We start from the raw sequence: 22,491 nt of genomic DNA, 5'->3' as shown, positions 1-22,491 counted from the left end.
TCTGAATCATCATCTGATGTCTCCTAACAAAAAGTATCTCCAGCCGTCAAGATCTTTGGGACCGAGTGTTTGCAATGCATACTGCAGCCCTATATGTCTGCAGGCCTTTAATTGATGGCCCCAAAATGCATGTGCAAAGCCAAACCCACAGGGACTGTCAGGCTGGGAGCAAACACACTGGTTGTTTCTTAACTATAGATAAAAAGAGAAGAACTTTCAGAGGCATGTCTGTGCTCCTTAGACACTCGCACGTGCACGTAATTTCCTGCTGTGCACCTTAAACAAAGGCCTAAAGTTATTAGACTACAGGAAAGAACCACTTTCTGCTAGTCATAAATATCTTCTTGTTCTGCAAGCATGAGCCCCCAGCTTCCCGTCTCCATGAATGGCAGGACTAATCTGGCAGCCACTTAAATGAGTCATGGGAAAAGCGAGTGAGAAATGTCATGTAGTGCAATATATACCATCTGGCAGCAGGCCAGATTTTTTTTCCCCCCCGGCCCATACAGACTATAGTCCTGACCAAAATAACTTCAACTACAGGACAAAGTGCCAGGAGAGCTTGTGTGAGACTTGCAGACTCCTGTGGGTACTAATAGGAGGTTGCCATCCTAATGACTAACAGATGCATTTCCTTGACAACACATGTGACGAATACAAGAAGGAGGGAATCCCTTCGTGACATGTAAAAAAAAAAAAAAAAAAAAAACCTATACTATTGTCTGCTATTTGTGGAGGATTGGGAACAAGCGAAAAGCGGCAAGTCAGTGACAGACCCTCACAAAGCTTTACACTTAATTGTAAATGCTTATAGATGCAACAAGAAGGCATCAAAGGTCTACTTTTGTCTAAATCACCTCACCTCGCAGTTGCTAGGCACCAAGATAATACCACATGTCTCAAAAGCAAGCTCCCCCCCCCCCAAAAAAGAAAAGAAATCCACCAGCTCAACTTGCAATTACAATGAGATACACAAGTAGCCACATTTTATGAAAAGCTGTTGAAGTGACATGTGAGCTTACCAGACTCAAAGAGCTGCCGACACTGACGTTGCTGAAGCGTCTGCTTGGATGTGCTCTAAGAGGAGGACAGGAAACACATGAAATGCATGTTAGGGAAACTGCAGAAATCGCCACAAAATCTCATCAGCAGCACAACACGTACATTTGGTGGTTGATTCAGTACTCTGACTTCACTAACATACAAAAAATTTTCCAATTAAAAAATATTCAAGTGTTGCCAAGTAGACCATGTTATGTACTGATTCATGCTAAATGTACCAGCATCCACAAAACTAATTTAGACTGTTTAAACAATTAGCACATTCTAGACATTATTTATATCGAAGGTTGAGCTTCATTCTCACTTGCCCATTTCTCAATGTCGGTGGATCAACTATTGAACTGTGTAGCGATCGTTGTTTTTTATGACAGCAAATTGGCATCTGTGGCACTTCCATGAAAGTTTGTCTATTGTCTGGCAACTTTTTTAGAACTCTTGTAACTGGAGAGCAAAAATGTATGAAGTGGCTAATATTAACTGATTACGACTATACAGAGAAACCAATGTGAGTCAGTCACCTAGTCTTTTGGTTTCAGGCCCAACTTATCTTCAGATCTAAACTTCCAAGCAAATACTGATCACATGATCCAATGCTATCCATCCATCTATCCATTTTCTAATTTGCTTATTCTCAAAAGGGTCGCTGACATGCGGGAGTCTATGTCAGCTGTTATCGGGCAGTAGGTGAGGTACACCCTGAACTGGTTGCCAACCAAACGCAGGGCACACAGAGGCAAACAACCTTCCGCGCTCACAATCACACCCAGGGAGAATTTGGAGTGTTCCATTAACCTGCTGTGCATGTTTTTTGGAATGTGTGAGGAAACCGGAGTACCCAGAGAAAACCCACACAGGCACAGGGTAAACATACAAACTCGACACAGGAAGGCCGGAGCCAGAATCGAAACCTGCACCTCTGCAATGTGAGGCAGACATGCTAACTAGTCGATCACTGTGCCGTCTCATAATTAAAAACTAGCTACAGAATATTTTCACAGTCATAACTGTCCGCTGAGAGAATTCAAAAATACAATGTGGCCCGCGAAAAAAATGACTTTGACAACCCTGAGGTAGGAAAGATGGCAATTGATGATCCCTTAACAGGAAAAGGACAGCTCGCCTTGCTCAAGTTTACTTTCAAGGATTATGGATCACATTATGGCAGCGATACATTCCTGGGGTACTTTTACTAAAGAGATTTTGGTTTAAAAAAAAAGACCAACTGTTTACGGTGATTACAGGCGTCACCACTCAGCTTGCCAGCTGCTTAGACAACTACTGTGCAGTTGTTTTGATGATTTGTAAAATTGTGGCTGTGTGAGAAGTGATGATTTAAAGCGTAAGACACATTTGCATGTTTACCCTCTTTTGGGACAGCTAGGATATCGTGCACTGAGTATCCTGCTGCGGTTAACAGTGTTAATAAAGAACAGTGACCACGGAGAGTAAATAGTTTGGCAAATATTTTGATGTTTCATGGTTCTTCGGCAAAACAGAAAAGCAAGCGCTATATCATCCAAATTTACTGCAAAAATGACAGAAACAGAAACATGATACTCGAATGCAAAGTAATAAACTTTTTCTGGAACATTTGTGAGCAAAGTCGTCCGCCGCATGTTTGTTTCCGATTCTGATAATGGCTTATCACCTCCTCATTAACTCCAAAGCACGTTTGAAAGTGCATGACGACAAGATTAAACAAACACAAACTTCCTCCCAAGTCCCTGGGAAGGAAGAACGCTGATTTGTGCTCCCCATCTTGAGACCAGTCTTGACCTCCTGGAGCATATAGCACACAAGGATTTGGGGGGCAAGCAAAGGTTGGGGTGGGGGAGAGGGCTGGATTTTCGGGAACTGGCCTAATCCTCAGATTTGACTTGATCATTGGAGACACAGGAAATGAATCCGAGCAGCTTGATAAACCTCATCTGCCAACGGGCAGAATCTGTGTTTGTTTTGTGGTGAAGCTTTTGATTTGAGCTAAATCCTAAATTAAAATTGAACATATTGTATGTGAGATGATAAACAAATAAAAAATAATTATCTTCTACTTTTTCTTTATGAAAAACAGCACAATAGAGGTGGAAAAAGTACTCACATTGCGCTCAAGGAGGAATACAGATATTTCTGTAAAAACAAAACGGCAAGCAAAAGTAGAAGTACGGAAGTACAACTTTTTTACTAAAGTTCCAAAAAAAGTACACCCAATCAAATGTATCGAAGTAGAATGGTAAAAATATACATATACTGCACACATACAATATAGATTTTTTCGATAACGGTAAAATCAAATCAAATCTCTACACACAAAATAGTCGAGAAGAAAGTATCTATTTTCAAATGTGGGTACAGTAGTAAAAGAAAACAGTCATCAGTAAAATAAACACTCATGTAAATTACAGATACCTAAAAAAAAAAAAAAATCCTAAAGGGGAAGTTGACCCCCAAATCGTCTTGATAGTAATATGTTCTCTGCACCTCCGCTAGTCTAAATACGGCATTTTGAATTCTATTGCATTTGTGGAGCAAAATCCACCCATTTTTAGCCATCTCAGCGGGCGGCCATTTTGCCACTTTCTGTCAATTGAAAATTACGTCATAGTTGTTCAGGGCCCAGGTAACAACCAATCATGGCTCAGCTTCAGAGAACCAGTGAGCAATGATCAGTCGTTACCTGAGCCCTGAGAAACTGTGATGACAGTTTCAGTTGAGAAAAAGTGGCAAATGGCTGCAAAATGGCTGCCCGCTGAGATGGCTGAAACCGGGCAGATTTTGCTGCTTAACTCCTATTCCACACAGAACAATATTATTCAGATTGCTGTGTCTAGACTTGTAGGGCTGCCAAGAACTTATTATTGTCAAGAATATTTTGAGGTTGACTTCCCCTCTAAGTAAAGCAATTTATATCTACTTTGTTACTTTCCATCACTGATGGCCCCCTGCGTGTACCATCAGCCGTCGTGAGACATTTCACAGACAAGACAAGCCTCCATCCTCGTCTCCTTCACCTCAAACACATCTGTGCACTCCTTGCCTCACTTTGGCCTGCACTCTGACAGCCATGAAAGATCACTCTTCAAACAAACTGCAAGCGGTCACTGTCCACACCTTTGCACAGCAGCGTAACGTTAAACATTAATGATGCTCTTCACATGCTAGACGGTAGTTCCGCTTTCCTCACTTTGAATTGTAGGTTGGTGTGCTGTGTGAATATTAGACCTTTAATCTTGGGTAGCAGTGAAAGGCAGAGGTGGAGAATACAAGTCACATGACAGAATATAATAGCTTTAGGACTTGGGATTTGCTTGTATAAAACCCCGACTTGACTTTGACTTGGTTTTCTTATTTGAATTTCATGACTTCACTCATTTTGTTTTTGAAAGTAAAGTGATTTATAGTGCAGCAAACTTGACAACCCGGCAGTAGGCTATGTTACTGAGTACAGGGGCAACTCATGAAGCAAGTGTAAGTTTATGTTAAATTATTAATTATTTTCATTTTATATTTGAGCATTATGTTCTTTTGTGTTACAGTTACCTAGGTTATATTCTGTTTAATAATTGCTGAAACAATTTTATATTGATATTATCTGATTGGTTAAGGAAACCAGGAAGTGTTTGGTGTTTTTTCCGGGAAGGAGGTGTGTTCTTGTTCGTTCGTTCGGAGGTGCAGACGTTGGGAAAATAAAAACTGCCTTCAAAGGATTCCATCTCTCCTTTTGCCCATTTTTAAAGTAGAGCTATCCACTGAAAAACTACGAACCTCTCAACTTACATTGGTGGCAACGGTGGTGGTATGTTTTGTGTGGCTTTTTGACTCTTTTTATGCAACGATTTTTTTCTTGCTAATTGTCATCTTGCTAGCCACGTGGATTTTTGCGCTCTACTGAATGGCTGCTGCTAGTCAGCATTTTGGATGAGATTTTGAGGTTTCCTGCAGTTGTATTAATTTTTTTCCAACCTACCTTCTTTTTGGACATTTTTACCATCGTTATTCAACCTTTTTGAGCTCACCATGCCCGATACTGAGACGTCCATGAGTCGACCCACTGCAATGGTTCGTTCTACTGCCACTGATATGGCTGCTGTGAATGTTACTCCACCAGGACGCCTCAACATTGATTTACCACCGTTTTTTGAAGGTGATGGGACTGTGTCCTTTACCAGCTGGTCTCGACGTTTTGAGGTGTCTATGCAAGCCATGTACAACCAACCATCCGCTGACCTGTCATCTGTGCTGGCTTCAGTTTTACCAACAAGGTTAGCTGAGGCTGCATTTCTGTACTGGGATAGCCTTTCCCCCACAGTCAAGGAGGACTACGGGGCTGTCAAGAAGAGGCTCCAGGATGTTTTTGGTCTTGACCACTCCCTGACATTTTTCCAAACCCATGTCAATGCTCGTCCCCGCAAGCCCGATGAGAGCCTTGAGGTGTACAGTGCTGACATCACGCGCCTCGTTATGGAAGCCTTCCCTGACTACGGCTGTGTAGCGCAGGAAGGAGAGCAGTTCCGTCGCTTCGTGGCTGGGTTGGACCCTGCCCTGCAAGTAAAGATCCACGAGATGGGCGCGACAGACCTTGCTGAAGCCCTCGTTGTTGCTGGACGCTGTGAAAGAGCACGTGCAGCACTGAACCTTCAGGCTTCATACCCACCTATGCAGACTAAGGACCAGGTGTCAATGACGTGTCCTGATGCTGCTTCTGATAAACTTCTAAAAGCCATCGAACAACTGACACTTAAAATGAATAACCTACAGAGTGACGTCCGCCAGCTACAGGAGGAGAACACCTACCTCAGCCAGCGCTTTGACCACTGGGCCAGTCACCATTTTCCATCCGACCATCGTGATGAATGCCAAACCAGAGTCTACTACTCACCTGACAGACGCTACGGTCATACTCCAGAGTTCCATCGCGGGCACCATCCAGACTCACCTGAGGTCCAACAGAGCAGACGTGATTGGATCTCTGATGATGACCGCCACCACCGCCATTCCCCAAGTAGATGCAGCGGGAACTCTCAGGAGGATACAAGACACCATCATGCTGCTGATAATACATCACAGGATCCATTCGACTGGACTGTTGTAATCCACAGAGAAGAACATCAATGTCAGAATGCAGACTCATTGCCAAGGCGTTCAGAAGTGCCAAGTCCATCTGACACCACTGACAGCCCTCCTGACGTCAGGCTGCCTTCTCATGTCGTTACGAGGCCCATTAATGAGAACCACAGCATACCCAACTATGTGTGTACCACTGATTATCATCCCAAACCAGAACCCCATCAGCCGGTTCCAAAACAGTCCAAAGGATCCTCCTCGCCTGCTTTCCAGCTTTCCACTAGTGCATTAGAACTGCAGGAGAAACAGGAGCATGACCCAATCTGGCAGAGGTCATGAGTTGGAAAATCAAAGGCTACAAACCCTCTCACTGGAGGATGAAGAACAGACCCGCTGCAGAGAAGTCACTTTGGCACGAATACAGAAGGCTCACCTTTCACCAAGAGCTACTCTGTCGGAAAATCCATGACCCGAAATCCAAGTCAGTAGTCTACCAGGTTATCGTACCCCAAGAGTTACAGGAGGATGTCTTCAAGCTGCTCCATGGTAATCCTGTGGCAGGCCATTTGTCAGCAGAGAAGCTTCTGCAGCGTACTCAGGTCCTGTGCTACTGGCCATTCATGTCTCGAGATATTCGTGAGTGGTGCAAGAAGTTTGTGCCATGTGATGCTCGACGCAATCCTGCTCCACATCAGAGAGCACCTAGGAAGACAGTGACTGCAACCTCATCATTCCAAAAGATCTGCTGTTGTGGACCAAATGCCTGCAGCAATGGGGTTAAGTTCCAGTTCCATCACACGCCCAGGCCGCCGTGAAGTTAAGCTTTCGTCTTGTTTCAAAGACTTAGTTCTGATTTGATTGTATGTTCCTGATGCCCTTTTTTTTTACCCCCCTGTGCAATGTTGTTAATTTGTTGGAACCTGGATTCTACAGTTAAGTGATCAAAGTAGAAATGAGGACATTTCTCTGGTGGGAGGGGGAAGAATGTAAGCTTATGTTAAATTATTAATTATTTTCTTTTTATATTTGAGCATTATGTTCTTTTGTGTTACAGTTACTTAGGTTATATTCTGTTTAATAATTGCTGAAACAATTTTATATTGATATTATCTGATTGGTTAAGGAAACCAGGAAGTGTTTGGTGTTTTTTCCGGGAAGGAGGTGTGTTCTTGTTCGTTCGTTCGGAGGTGCAGACGTTGGGAAAATAAAAACTGCCTTCAAAGGATTCCATCTCTCCTTTTGCCCATTTTTAAAGTAGAGCTATCCACTGAAAAACTACGAACTTCTCAACTTACACAAGTATAACAGAGGGAGCTCTGAAGTTGACAACAGACAGATTTAAGGATTACATGGAAATAAAATAAACATTCTTGGTTCACAACTCAAAAATAAGAGACACAATAACTACAACATCCAATGTCATCCATCATTCTCATACCCACAAAGGCAGGAAGGCTAAGCTACATTCTAGCTCACCTGCTGGTCAAACATTAACTCAGCTTCATTTCTGTTAGACATTCAATGAATATGACAATAAAGCAATAGCCAGTATGGAGACTGATTTGGGCCCATGGGGAAAAAAAACAAAAAAAAACACAAAAACAAAGAAAAAGTGATTGTGAATGTGTTAGTACAGCTGACTAATACAGGTGCAAAGTGGACTGAGCAAGATTGTATGACTTACTTCAGACAAGTCATGACTTGAATCGACTTACTTCTGACTTGAACATATCACTATTACTCCCACTTCTGTGGAGATTATGCTTCACAGTCCCATGCTGGCAACACGTGCATTAAACTTTCCAATTCAAATATGATAGTGATTGACAGGAAAAAGCAGCAATGTTGACTCCAAAACAACATCCCTCCCCCGAGTGAGTTTCACTCTGACAGCCACGCAAGATCGTCACTACTGGGAGCCTAGCAGCGATCTGCTGCGACCCGCCAACAGCCCACATGCCATCATCGACCTCTCGCCACGTCACCGTCACCATTCTAAATGTTACCTGCAGCGAAGGAAGACTATAGAGTCAGTGACACAGTTGATGTGTGTATTATACGCCTCATAGTTCCTTTGAAGGTTGAAACCTGAAATAAATTATTGACAAAGAAAGGGAGATAGAAAAGTACTCATAACATACTGCGCACTAGGCTAGGGTTATCACACTGTTTCACACCAAACTCATCCAAGCATATTATATTATTTGACTTTTGAGGTCTCAGTCCAGTGCTAAAAAGATAAAGTCCAAAAAATTTTGTCCATGGAGTGTGAGTCACAATGCTGATAAGGTCACTGGAACACAAATAGAATGGCACATTTGCAATTTGTATGTCAGCAAAATACCAAATCAGTTTCAATCAATTCAAAGAGGAGTTGATACAACAGAAATGAAGGTGTGAAAATAATCAGTGCAGTCACTTTTCCCCTTTTAACCTGTAGCTTAGCATCAGATATTATCAGGGAATGATTCCTTATTTTTGTATTCCAGGGGGGTGGGGAGAGGAAAAGATGAAAACAAAAGATGAGTTTGAAACGTGCAAAGCAAACACAAATGGCTGCACAACCGGTGTCGGGGGATGGGAGCTACAGTATGTCAAAAGCAGTGTGTTTGTGGCCCACATGAATTCAGCCCCAAGACAAAAGCTATCCAAGAATTTCCACGAGCAGATTTTATCCTCTGCATATGAGATTCGGTTTTGAGGTTTGACACTAAACATGTAATCTGACTTGGAACATTTACCAGTGACAGTGAGTCCTTCATGTCAGTGTAGGAATGCTGAATAATTGCTCTGTCCTGAAGCTCATTTGCAGTCACGGCCGAATGTGACGGTGGCGGCGAGACAAAGGCGAGGAGGAAAGAAGTGAGGTGAGGGAAGAGGGGGACCTCGAAAATATGGAGGGAGGCCTCCTTCTATGCTCATTATCGGCAAAGGAAATGAAATATAGTCATTGTCTTTAGCTGTCTTTGAAGCCTTTCCGAAAAGAAAAAGCCAACATTTGGATTGAAAATAATCAAAATAATTAAAAAAAAAAAAAAACAACATCAAACAGATCATCTCTTCACAGTGTTACCAGCGCCATGAAATGAGATCAAAGGTGAAAATGAGTGAAACATGAAAGTCGTGCCAGTCAATATGCTCTCTGTCCATGTTTGACAAGCTTTTATGAACCAAGGAACAAAAAATCCCATTGCACACCACAAAACAACAAATGTCACAAAAAGTACCGCTAATGTTTTCATACTGTATGATGAGTTTTTCTCAATTTACTCACAGACTGATTTCATGTGACATTTTGCCCGGTTTAGTCGAAAACAAAGCTATTATTGCCGATGACGATGATGCAAGCAGTCAGTAAACTTCAGAGAATCTCGGGTGACATGCTGAAGGAGAGCAGGGAGGAAGGCTGCCGGAAGGTGCCAATACTCCCGTCATCACCAGTGAGCTTCTCCTGTGGGCTATGCTGACAAGTCACATGAAGTCTCCTGGAAAGTCACTTTCTGTTTGGAAGTAATGACACTGACCTGCATCACATTGTTGAAGCCAAATAAGACTCACATATGAGCAGAGAACGTGAGCCTTCGAGTACTGTTGTTTGCTTGTTGTATGCCTGCTGCTTCGTGTTTGGGGAAAATACCAGTTAATGACGGTAACATTCATGCTAGCTTCCATTAGAGCATCTATGGTGTTTCACATTTTATGTTCGCATTAAGCTTGCAGACTTTGGTTCGATTTATATTTTGTGGTGAAATATTTCGGTATTTAACTAGACGTTGGTGAATTTTCTTTTGTTTGATGTGTCAGTTTGAAATAAACAGCTTCAAGGAAACCCACACTGGCTCTTAATTGGAGAATTGTACAAATGGGATTTTTTCACGTGATACAAGAGTCCAATTTTTTTGACAGAAAGAGAAAAGGAGATGAATTAAGGTGTTAGTGTAGTTGAATGAGGAGGGGTAACACTATTATAAAATGTCACTTGATAGCGTGGGTTTTGTCTTGAGTCTTAAGTCTTGAAAACATTGGCTCACTGAACACTGAATGTTGATCCAGACATACAAAGCAGTAAGGCAGCAAGTGTCATTGTGTACAGCATGTCATCGATATTATTTATATTTTTTACTTATATTTCACAAAAATGAAGAAAAAAAGAAAACGTATGTCATCACGCACCATTACATGATTACTCCAACGTTCAATTGACGTTTTCAGGTTCACACTTGTGAGACTGGTGACTGGAATGAATAGAACTTATACACTAATTTCTCATGAGGAATAAAAGGGTTTCAAAAGCTGAACAATTTGGAGGATAACCAGCATTATAGAACACATTTTTGTTCAACTGTGGAAGTTCTGTATGCCTTAAGTGCTACTATTCTGAATTCCTGATTATATTTGGACATGTTAATGCCATCGCCCAGACTTTGACCTCGCAATCAGCTGTTTTGGCAACGTGTGGCAACAGAGAGGCAGCTAAGCCAAGAACCATCTTGCAGGTTATTCATGCCTGTCTTGTTTTACTCACAGAAATGGCAAATAACAAAATAAAATCATAAAATATAATCAAAGGCACTCAGGCTACACGTTAAAAGGTTGCCAGGTACTCTTCTGGCCAGTACACAATTTAAGTTTCAATTCAGTGTATACATAATTGGCTTGAAGACCACAGTACAGTAGGTTTTTTTTCCCCTTTCTTCTTTGTCAGATCAGGTATTGTTTCAAAGCCATTGCAAAGGGGCGTTATTAAGGGCCGCCAAAAATCGCAAATGAAATTATAATGGATAATATTACGTTATCTCCTTGCTGGGTAGGGCCAGGCTTTTACTTTTGCTGCCAGAGAATGGTGGTCCAAAATGTTATTTTTAAACACTGAATGTGTCAACGGGAGAGGAAGGGGGGCTTCACAGGTGCCGCCCCAAAATGCTTGGGGCCCACAGAAAGTCATCGACATCCATTGTCAGAGGCCAAAAATCTGAGCAGCTAACTTAAATAAAGCGCACATATGAAGACCTAGGCCACATATTATACATAGACCAACACTTGGGCAATCAATGCTGTCATCTATGAATCAGAGGGTTTAAAAAAAAAAGAAAAAAAAGAACGCTTCTCAAGCATTAAGAAATACATGCCCGCTGACAGTACAGTGCATTACTGTGCAAAAGTCTTAGCATTGTACTTTCTAGTTCATGGAGGATGGAGAACTGACAGGGGTGTCATCATGATTCTGGGGGCTGGATGAGTCTAATGATACCATATTGACTTACAAGGTTTGAAAAAAAAAACATTGGACAATCGTAGTGGGTATATATACAGGGCATATAAGTATACAGTAAAACAAACAAACAAACAAACAAACAAACAAACAAACAAACAAACTCACACACACACACACACACACACACACACACACACACACACACACCCCTTGGTTCTCCTTTGGGACCTCCATGTGAACAAATAATACAGTAATTCAAACACATTGCCACCAAAAACTGGCTCTCGTGTTGCTTGACCAGCAAAGAGAAGGTTCTTAATGAGCTTTGGTCTCTCTTTGACATCTACTATGAATTAGCACCCACACAGGAAGCTTGGAGATCTGGGCACCAGCCATTAGACGCTGGCATCCGCTGGCATGATGACCGGTGGCCACCAAGCCTCGTACTGACACTATGGAAGTGCAAATGTATGACTTTACGGATTGAATACTTTGTATTGATGATGCAAAGGTCACAGAGATGCCAGCATATATTGTGACTCCTCAGCATATGTTATAAGGCTTAAATAACTATGACATCTCCTGAAAGACATGCTTCTCTGATGAGACTTCTGACTGCATAGAATGTTGTCTGTGTACGTACTCAATCATCCAGGTCATGGTAACATTACAGTGTTCCTTCAAATTGTATGTTCAATTTAAAAATGATTTCTGAAGGGGGCAGATTGACTCTGGAATGGATTATCTCTTTGTTTTGTATCAAACCTGAGATTCGACCTTTTAAGTCCCACTATTATAATGTTACCGGTAAGTCATTATTATATTATGCTTGACTTAAGGATGGACATTAAAATTCAGAACCAAAATCAATTGTGTTTAAGAAGTGTGAGAAAGCAGTACTATATTTTATAGTACATAACGTTTATATTCTTGGGACACAATATTTTAATGGAATCAAGACCAAATACATTTCATCTCATCATTATGCACAGGAAGCACCTCCAGTAAAGTGCAATTAGCTTAAGTGATGCTGCAGTAGACAAGCTGGTGGAGCCGAACAAGGGACGTCAGGGTTTTTTTCCTGGGACTCTCTCACCAGTTTCCATTAAGCGGGCAGTGTCTTGGATGAAGTTATTGAAAGTATGCTGCAGAGTGGCTACGACCTTTAATGACCTGAGCTTTTTCAAAGCGACAATGACTTCCTGTACTTGGATGTGGCTCTGGAGTGAGATCATGCTTCATTAGATTGTTTAATGCATGAAGTTTTGTTCTGATGTACGGTGAATTCAATGAAGCTATCAGATTTTATTCTATATCTTCTCTAATAACATTTTAGTTGATTTTGGTTGAGAGGCGGGGTACACCTTGGACTGGTCACCAACCAATCGCAGGGCACACAAAGGCAAACAACCATTCACACTCACGTCCACGCCTACGGGCGATTTAGTCTTCAATGAACCGTAACGTGCGTGCTTTTGGAATTTGGGAGGGAAAAGGGGTAACCGTAGGAAACGGACGCAAGCACGAGGGGAACACGCAAACGTCAGACAGCAAGGCCGGAGCCCGAATTTGAACCCGATGCCTCCGAACCGTGAAGAGGATGTGCAAATCACTTGTCAATGGTGCTGCCTCAATAAATATCTTTTGCACATAAAAATTCCACCTAAATACGTTTACAAACAGGGTTCTTAAATATTACATGTAAAAATTAAGTACAACTGAACTATATTGAAGCACATTGATTTACTTTGTGTATGAACTGCTCTATATCAGGGGTGTCAAACTCATTTTTTGTCGCGGCCCATATTATAGTTCCCGGTCCCCTTGGAGGGCCGTTATGACTGTGAAACCACATAAGGAAGTCGAGATGAATGGTTTATTCCAGGGGCCCCCAACCTTTTTTGCCCCACGGACCGGTTTATGTCAGACAATATTTTCAGGGACCGGCATTTAAGGTGTGATGGAAATAATACAACAAAATAATATGGTATGAGCTGCATGAAAACTGTGGCGTTTTCGAAATATAATAATAAACACAAGGAGCGTCTAATCTGGCCGCAACACTCCGATCGCAATGGCAATGTTTAATGCCTTCAAAATACGATACAACGCAAATTCAAAGTGCATGAAAATGACGACTCACCACAGCACCGAGCTTGATTTTCTGCAACCAGACGGTCCCTTCTCGGTTGTCTCGAACGTACATTTAAGGCCGCCGTGATTTGCGATCTCCAGCAGTTTTTTTTTTACTCATTTTGCGAGCTTCTGTGTTTTGTTTTGAAGTAATCGGTCACGTGATGGAGAAGCGTGGCTTGATGTGTGTCAAGCGTGACACAGACGGATGTAACGGAGAATCCGGTAGTTTTTCAAAATAAAACATCTTTCGTTTTCCGAAATAAATAAACCGCAATTAAGGCAAGTTCTTTCTGTGCGGCCCGGTACTAAATGCCCGGCGGACCGGTACCGGTCCGCGGACCAGCGGTTGGGGACCCCTGGTTTATTCAACCATAGTTTAAGTTACTATCATGAGGGTTTTGGTAAAAAAAAAAAAAAAAAAAAAATTACAATAGCTCACTTATATATTACATACGAGAGTTTGAAATTTTGGTTAAAATTTTAGCAAGCATCATAGAAGTCAACATGTTTGATTTGCTTTCGCGGGCCACATCAAATGATGTGGCGGGCCAAATCTGACCCCCGGGCCTTGAGTTTGACACTGTGCTCTATATAAATAAAGCCGCCTTGCCTTGCTTGTGAATTTGTGGCCCGCATACACTGCACGACTGGTACCCATACCACACTTTGTCACTGTTTTAACAGAACACAAACCAAGATGAAAAAAAAAAAACAAAAAAAGAAAGCCAAACATAGCTTTCGCGGCAACTTGTGTTATACTGCACCAAACATCACAGCCGAGTTAACTGCAGGGTACACTTAAAAGGCGGCACTGTCAGCTCTGCCCATATGTCATGTCATTAAGCACCTGCATATCCCACACACAGTAGAGGCCTTGCCACTCATACAAGTGTGGGCAGGTACATTTGGGAAGGTGTGTGTAAATCACGCCTGCTTCTATTGATCAGCACTCAGGCAGAATAAGTGGGAAGGAAGAACACCAGAGGGTGCGGGAGGTAGTTTGTATTTGCGCAAAGGTAATTCTCAGGCTGCCAGGCCCTCAAGGGACCTTGAGGCGTCATGCAGCCTTCCCCTGGGGTAGAAAGCAGATGGCAGGGGATTAACATGCAGAGCCAGTAGGGGGTCTCTCTCCTCCAACCTCAAGCCAGGACACTCCGGAGGGACTAAAATCAATAATTGGCATCCCACAGCGTCTCGACGGAAAAAGCGTGAAAAGCTGGTGGCTTTGACTTCGCAAGAGACACAGGATGTCTGTTGTGTAGTGAAACACAAACAGGCCCGCATACGGTAGAGGCTGATAACTATCACGCTTCCGTAGACATGACAACGAAAAAGATAACATCAGGCTCAAGCTTTTGAAGCGCACGTCTATTATGCCTTCATTTCCTAATACAGACAATCAAGTCCAATTATACTTCTGTTTTGTGTGGTAACACAGGTTAACAATATATATTTGGAATGACGTGTGCTGTACACTCTAAGAGGGCAGAAAATCTCCCAGAAAATCAAGTCATAACAACCATACAGTGAAGGGTTCTGGATTTGGGACTTCTACATTTACTTTTGAACTCATAGAGAGAGAGAGAGAGAGGGAGAGAGAGAGAGAGAGAAAGAGAGAGAGAGAGAGAGAGAGAGAGAGAGAGAGAGAGAGAGAGAGAGAGAGAGATGCCGTCCATCCTCGGAGGTCTTTCACATCTGCCGATGTTGCAAAACCAATGCCAATGGCGGCCTCTCACAGCACGATTTATGAGGAGATTTAATGAGCCAAGCAAAGAAGTCCCACCAGACATCCACAAAACCCCCACCTTACTGTCCTGTGGGATCAGTCTGACAAAGTTAAAAAAAAAAAAAATTCTACAAAAACAAAATATTTAAATAAGAGAGTCCACACTTGTTGGCTTGAGAACAGGCAATTATCACCATAGTAAACGCCAGTGACTGTCGTGTGTTCAGGTCAAAGGTTCAGCACCACTTGGGGCATTCCCAAGTGGAATAAAAAAAATGTTTGGGGGGTTTTCCACTGCTCAGTGGTGAGCAGGTGAGGAGCACACAGGCTCAAGGAACACTAGTGTTTCACAAGGGTCATTCCATTCAGGGGCTGGTTTCCATGGCAGGGGTTGCCTTGGAGCGGGGGGCCCTTCATGCACTCAGAGGGCAGCAGTAAACAACACAGACAGTCCAGACAGATGGGGGTGCGAGGCAAATTCACAAATGCCAACTCTTCTTGATTATTAACTGTACGGCAAAACGTTATGGGCTCTGAGAGATGTTTCGATTTTCCACACACGCAAACACCAGATGGAGTTTCTCCCACAGATGCCTCAGATAGGAAGGTAAGACCACCGTTAAAGATGATAAAACTGCGGGGTGGGTGCTGGTGGTTGGGGGTACTCGCACACACTCAGCTGCTGTGTTCACACTGCACCATCATCGCATTCAGTGCATCTGGTCCTCGCTGTCACGCTGGCTTAACAGAGCTCCTGAATGCAAGGTTCCTATGAATTTGGGGGTTTCCACTCAGCCCCGTTAGCTTGGATATTGCCCACCATGCAGAGAAAAACACAACGCGTCAATCTATGGGATACTTAAAATACATCAGGCCCTGAAAGTGCATTTTCTCCTCTGAGACTGGCCTCAATCATATTACATTCCAATGAATCTCCTTAATGGAAGGCGTGGAAAACACACTCTCATTCAGATGTGAAAACATAAAAGCTTTGATGAACCAGAAACAGAGTTGATACTTCAACAACTGAGCTCATTCATTCCTCCGAGCAGAGCAGCCTGTGCAATACGCAAGGGGACAAGGAGCAAACAGTCGTGCAGTTTAGTCACCACATCTGGAAGACATAATGGCCCAGTGTTGTGTTGCGGCGACGCTAAACGCCGAGCTAGCCCGGGTCTCTGGGTCAGTTAGCGATAGACTCGGACTGATATCTTCTCAGAATAAAACATCAAAAATCTGACTTTTACAAAGCGCCTTGAAGTATGGAATGGACAAAAAGTTCTGCAAACATGAGTGGCATGACAGCGCCAAATTCACACAACTGGGCAGATATAGCATCGGGCGGAAGCCATAACATTACCCCGAAGACGTCCACGGCACAGTTGCCAACATTCTTCTGTAGCAATTGGGGGTGTGAAACATCTAAGAAAAACAATTTAAGATTGATTGTATGTCATGAGCCTGTATTGCAAGCGCACACACACACACACACACACACACACACACACACACACACACACACACACACACACACACACACACATTCCAGAAGTGCTTCAATAAAGTTATTCTGACCTTATTTCTTTTTTAGGATACAAAGCCCTAAATTTTGAGAGCTTCCCAACAGAAGGTATTCAATAAGCGGATATTCCAGTCAGTCGAGCATGGATGTTTGTCTTGTTGGAAATAAAAGTCACCCCTAATTGGTCACCCAGAATTTCCCCAGCACAGATTCTTAGATGCCACCATCTGAGGAAGAATGCCCCGGATGAGTGTCCTCTCTGTTGAGGGGCATCGTCCGTAAGGAATGGAAAGTGACACTGGCTGTCAGGCCTCGTTTGAGTGGCTGCCCGCGAGCCAGCCCGTGACGTGCTATTACACGGGTGTCAGGGGGCCCAGAACCATGGGAGGAAGAGTCCAAGATTCCTGCAGCAAATGGACTGCTGATGAAGAGTCTGATAGAGAACAATGACCTTCAACACATTTAAGCCAAGACGGCCATTCGCACAGCTGTTGAAAGCACAGCTGTACTACACATGAGACAACTGCAATCTCAACTGGAAGGCACCTTTGGAGAATTTTTTGTCAGCCAAGAACAATCACCTCCAAGTATCTTTTTTTTTTTTGTCTACATTTAGCACTATTGCTCGCATTTACATTCACAAAACAAACCATTTGGTTGTTGAAACGTGGAAGAGAGTTCCAAGTTGAGAATTTGAGATCACCATATGCCTGTCAGCAGGTTGCATTCCTGTGACGTATGTGAAGGGGATTAGGGCCTTCTTGCAACCTTAATCATGGAAAGAATCACCCTGCCAGCTCCTATTAGACACCTGTAGAGTGAAAAGGATGAAATAGACACCAGTGGGAACCATTCCTGAGCCCCAAAACACCCTTAATCGGCATGCAAAACTACAAGGCGCCTGAGAGGATCCAAAAAAAAAAAAAAAAAAGCAAGAGTGGTGATTTCTCCCTCTGCAAATCAGCAGAACAAATTCAAACTGTCAATCTGTGAAAGATCCCTTGCATCTGCTCCAAATGACACTCAGCTGCCAAGAAGTCTCTCCTGCCGAGTACAAAGACTGAGGATTCTAATGCATGATGTCACAAGGCCAAGCCCAAACTTGTAATTTAAATCTTAAATTCTTTGTTCTGTAAAAAACAACAACAAAAACAGCTTGTGACTGGGGTCATTCTCCTTAACTTGCCAGTGTTTAGACTGAATTTGCTGTTGAAGGGGTGGGGTGGGGGGTGTCCTTATGGGGGAAATTGGTGAAACAGCTAAAAGTCAGCAAACATGCAGGAAAGCCCTCATCTTTAAATGGATGTAATACTGGGAGGAGTTCATGCTTCTGGGCTTTTCCTTGCCTGATGTACACGACTAAACAACACACCCAATCACATGAACCTTTGCTCTCTTCTGTTGACCCTGACAAGCCAGCTGCTACAAGTACAACATCCGGTGCATGGGAATGCGTTCTTTCACTGCATTCCAGGAATGTGAACATACATACCTTGAGGCCGACATTAATCCATCTTCATAATGGAATGCTCTTCTATTTAAACGTGCATATCTGCTCACTGGACGTAGTGAGGAAAGAAAGACACGTTCACTGATATTTCTAATTAGCTTGCAATTGAAAAAAACAACATCCACGACAGCCTCGTGATGAGTCTCACGTATAATTAACCCAAACGTCAATCATTGTGTTGGGGGAAATATTTTCACCAAGATAATATTTAGGTGAGGAAGGTACGATTGGCCGCAAGGACAATCAGATGAGACAGGCCGGCGAGGCTGAACGATCCCAATCCACCCACAAATCATGAACCATTAAGAAAGAAATTGTAGACTAAGTTGAAATAATGTGCACATTCGCATTTTCAGCCCACAGCCCTGCTCCCTCGGCAGTGCATGTCTCGGAGACAGGTACGCCGGTTTCAGCACCTCGCAGGCGTGGACCAGAACAAAAGGCGCCGGCCGGCTGCGGGCTTTCGCGACTGCGCAAAAAAGCGCACGAACACGCAGAAAGCAAGACACCCATCCACGAGAAAAATCAACAGCAAATAAGCCATGGAAGAAATGCCATGCTTGATCAATTGCGTGGAGCGTACTGTGGCAACTTCCAAAGTACCCTGCTCCTTAACACATTGTTGCACATGTCGAGACGAGCACACACGATTGGTGGACAGCGACATTCTTTTGATTCATTTTCCTCTTCTTCGTGACAATTCACGAAACTTTTATAATTTTCTATAGCTGCGACAGAATAACTGATACTCACTTCTACGAACTGGCGCAATTTACACAAAGGTTTCTTACCTGCGGGTTTCGGCAGCAGTGCGGCACAAGGGGCGCGTAGTTACGAGAATCAGGCAGGGGGAGAGCTGCAGCTGACAATAAGCGCCGTTGTTGGGCCCTGTGACCCCTCCCACGGCAAAAGCAGTTACCGTAAGTGCAGCAGTATTGGGGCAAGGCGATCGCACTAAAGGCCCCCAGCGACAGTCGCGCGCCACCGGGGGGCAAAACTGGTGATTGAATGTGGCGTTTTCAAATGTGCGAATATGCACAAAGGGCGCACGTGAGCATGCACCAAGAGAGAAATGCGCTCGTGGATCAAGTGCTCAGCAGGTGCCAAGTGGTGGTGAAGCATCAGGGTGTGGCTGTTGCTGAGGGAAGATTGATAAAAGAGAAGGCCGAGTTGGAGCAGCGAAGACAGCCAGACGCAAAGCACAGACATCGAATAGGAGGCCAAGATGACAATGTTTTGGATTCAGTAATATAAAAAAAATAGATCTATTACTGGGACACAGGTGGCGAGCGCCTTATTCCTACAGTACACGAAATAGGCTACATTTTTTTAAATAAATAAAGGGTTGGTCTTTTGAGCTTACCCAACATTCTGCTGCCACCTAGTGAAGGAATTCTAAGTTGCAGGTCTCCTTCAACCTGCTTGTTGAGTTGATACAATTTAATAATTGGTTTGCGTTTCGGAGCATCACCGTCAGCATAGTGGCCAGCATGTTGGCTTTTCAATTTTGAGGTTCGGGTTTGACTCGGGGCTTGCATAAGATAAGAGGAGCACAGTGGAAGGCAATCGCTGACTCAATTGAGCTGAACGTTACCAGAGACGCAGTGGGCCCTTAAAGTTTCCAAAGCAGAAATTTACTGGCATGTTGGAAATGTTTAACCCGAGGTATGTTCTTTTAAACCACAAATATTTCACCTTGATTATTTTGCCTCAAATTTATGTTGTCATGACTATCAGAGCTTTGACTTGGTCCAAAGGTAACAATAGGGAAGAGTGTTTTTGTTTTAAGGGGCACACTGAAGGAGTGATGAACACATTCACCTCACATTTCGAATGTTGAGGGTCGAATCCAGGCTCCAACTTCCTGTGTCATGTTTGCACGTTGCTTGATCCTCTTCTCTCTTCAAGGTTCTTCTCTATACAGTATGTCTGGGAGTGTGGCCTGCTCAGGGAAGAGTTCCATTTTTTTAAACTACTTTCATTAATAAAAGAGAGGCCACAGAGCTCCTGGGAATACAAGTGAGACAGAATTCACCCAGATATGTGCTTTGCCGTGGCCCGTCTCCGTCAACATTATGGCTCAGCATTTGTGAGTGATAGTATACAGTATTGTGTGAGACGTCAGTTCTACATGCATCATCGTGTGCTTTGCTATTTGCTTGGGCAGTTTGGGAAGGCTGATTCCAAAATATAGGCCAGGCTCAACAAGAAGCAGTAAACACAAGGGGTAGATCTGCCTTGCGCAGCATTTGATTGTTGTTACGTTTTACGATGAACAAACGTTGATACGATCTCACCCGCCCATTTTTCAATTTCAATGTAATTCAAAGGGCTACAAATTGAACAGCATTTATTAATGAGTCTTTAATTGATTTTTTTCTATGAATCAATTTTTTTCTTACTGTGTGACTGCTTACTACACATTAAAGAGTACTGTATTTCGAATGAACCAATTATGATTCAAATAAATTAGATTTTCCATTAAGTTTTATTAAAAGAAAATGGAAGACGTTCATTCAATATGAACATTATTATCACTGCATTCACAGCAAATGTAGTTAAATCCATTGTCTAAAGAAAAACAATAGTAATGGATAGAATCACTGGTCCAACCAATAAGTTGATAAAATGACCCTGCATAACAACAGTGCAACTTAAAAAAAAAAATTAAATTTTAACACAATTGGCACTTTTCTTCTGCTTTCGAAAATTCTGTTTTAGTTGGTCAATTCTCAGTTTTCTATTTATTCTATTCCATTTGTGTGTTTCCACATAAAACAAAAAACAAAAATAAACCCACCAACACCACCTCGAGTCCTTAACAAGGTGAGAAGGTGTCTCATTTCTGGCTGACGATGCTTCGCGCGATGAGCTCTTTCATGATCTCATTGGTTCCTCCATAGATGGGCTGGACACGAGAGTCCACAAATGCCCTGTAATGACAGAGATGCAATTCAAAAATCTTGAAGGGCCAGGTCTGTCCAAAGTCCAGCCCATTTGTTCTGTGACCATGCTCGAAACTTTAAACACTCGTAGGCCATCTCAAAACACCATTCCCCATTGAAATGAAGAGAAAATAATGCCATTAATCTGTTCCAGACCTTGTGCTCCTTCTGGTATGACCGCCATGGCCACCCGGAGCAGTATAATCATACAGACAATCAAAGAACAGTTTCACAATAAGTGATTTAGTCAACTGCAGTAATCTTAGTCCTTTTTCACAGAGGATAAAGAATATATTCCTGTGAATAGAGTTATGCCTGCAATAGTCTTTGTTTTAAGTTTAGTTTGACACTAATCATAAAGCCTTTCTTTTTTTTTTTTTATATTTCACTATCTTTCAAACTGTTGTTTGTTTTGAAGTGAGTTCAGTTAACCACTGCTTCTTTCTCAAATGTTTGCTTACAAGTTGAGGCAAAAAAAACCCTCCAAATAAACAAACAAAAAACAAAAAAGAAACCCGAATAATAATTCAAGCGATGTCTTGTTTCTCAAAAAAATTATGAAACAGGTCACTTGCAAATCAAGGTAGCACTGCATATGTAAAAATGGTCCTTGCATCCTTCCATTTTTCTGTTTGGACAGCCCTGCTGGCGGGGCTCAATGCAGTTTGTGAAGAGAGGTATTGTGAGGCCCGCTGAGTGCTTACTTGGCAATGGGGTACTCCCACATGTAGCCCCAGCCACCATGGAGCTGCAGGCACTGCGTGGCCACCTTGTTCTGCAGGTCAGACGCCCTGGAGAAAGGCAAAGTTAGAGCACACCACAGTGGCACATCCACACACTCGAGCAGACGTGCACTCTTACCAGTACTTGGCCATGGAAGCAGTGGCAGGGTCAAGGCGTTTCTCGACATGGAGCTGCAGGCAGCTATCAAGGAAGGCGCGGCCCACGCAGATTTCTGTCTTTAGCTCCGCCAATTTGTGCTGCACGGTCTGTAAGGGATGTTAAACGAAGTCCCTTAAGGCAGGGGTCCCCAACCTTTTTTGCCCCACGGACCGGTTTATGTCAGACAATATTTTCAGGGACCGGCATTTAAGGTGTGGCGGAAATAATACAACAAAATAATATGGTATGAGCTGCATGAAAACTGTGGTGCTTTCGAAATATAATAATAAACACAAGGAGCGTCTAATCTGGCCGCAACACTCCAATCGCTATGGCAATGTTTAATGCCTTCAAAATACGATACAACGCAAATTCAAAGTGCATGAAAATGACGACTCACCACAGCACCGAGCTTGATTTTCTGCAACCAGA

At 42.9% G+C, this 22,491-nt stretch overlaps 4 protein-coding genes across 12 annotated transcripts in view; 1 reads left to right on the top strand and 3 right to left on the bottom strand.

Annotated features, from left to right (window-relative positions):
• Positions 1-19,497, bottom strand: part of LOC109528475 (microtubule-associated protein 2-like) — a 37,875-nt gene extending 18,378 nt beyond the window's left edge. For 5 of the 9 annotated variants that reach the window (XM_019891133.1, XM_019891139.1, XM_019891136.1 and 2 more), the window contains exons 1-2: positions 19,024-19,454; positions 1,023-1,077 (exon numbers count right to left, since the gene is read on the bottom strand). The gene's annotated coding sequence lies outside the window, so the exon portion shown is untranslated. Of the gene's footprint in view, positions 1-1,022; positions 1,078-19,023 lie in introns of all 9 variants that reach the window. The other 4 variants (XM_019891138.1, XM_019891140.1, XM_019891141.1 and 1 more) reach the window with 3 other exon arrangements.
• On the top strand, positions 4,813-6,462 carry LOC109528270 (uncharacterized). Its single transcript, XM_019890650.1, has 2 exons — positions 4,813-5,140; positions 5,288-6,462. Exons 1-2 carry the CDS (start codon positions 5,077-5,079, stop codon positions 6,460-6,462), a joined length of 1,239 nt encoding a protein of 412 aa, XP_019746209.1. The 5' UTR covers positions 4,813-5,076.
• Positions 13,869-22,491, bottom strand: part of lancl1 (LanC antibiotic synthetase component C-like 1 (bacterial)) — a 22,036-nt gene continuing 13,413 nt past the window's right edge. The window contains exon 11 of the mRNA XM_019891145.1: positions 13,869-13,888. The gene's annotated coding sequence lies outside the window, so the exon portion shown is untranslated. The remainder of the gene's footprint in view (positions 13,889-22,491) is intronic.
• acadl (acyl-CoA dehydrogenase long chain) overlaps positions 20,582-22,491 on the bottom strand; it is a 5,971-nt gene continuing 4,061 nt past the window's right edge. Inside the window, exons 8-10 of the mRNA XM_019891142.1 lie at positions 22,039-22,166; positions 21,882-21,968; positions 20,582-21,165 (exon numbers count right to left, since the gene is read on the bottom strand). Coding sequence (XP_019746701.1) covers positions 21,072-21,165; positions 21,882-21,968; positions 22,039-22,166 — 309 coding nt within the window. The 3' untranslated portion in view covers positions 20,582-21,071. The remainder of the gene's footprint in view (positions 21,166-21,881; positions 21,969-22,038; positions 22,167-22,491) is intronic.

Source organism: Hippocampus comes, unplaced genomic scaffold (genome assembly GCF_001891065.2).
Source record: "Hippocampus comes isolate QL1 unplaced genomic scaffold, H_comes_QL1_v1.1 scaffold174, whole genome shotgun sequence".
Taxonomy (NCBI): Eukaryota; Metazoa; Chordata; class Actinopteri; order Syngnathiformes; family Syngnathidae; genus Hippocampus; species Hippocampus comes.
Note: the sequence above shows the minus strand (reverse complement) of the source record. Positions and strands in the feature narration are given on the sequence as shown.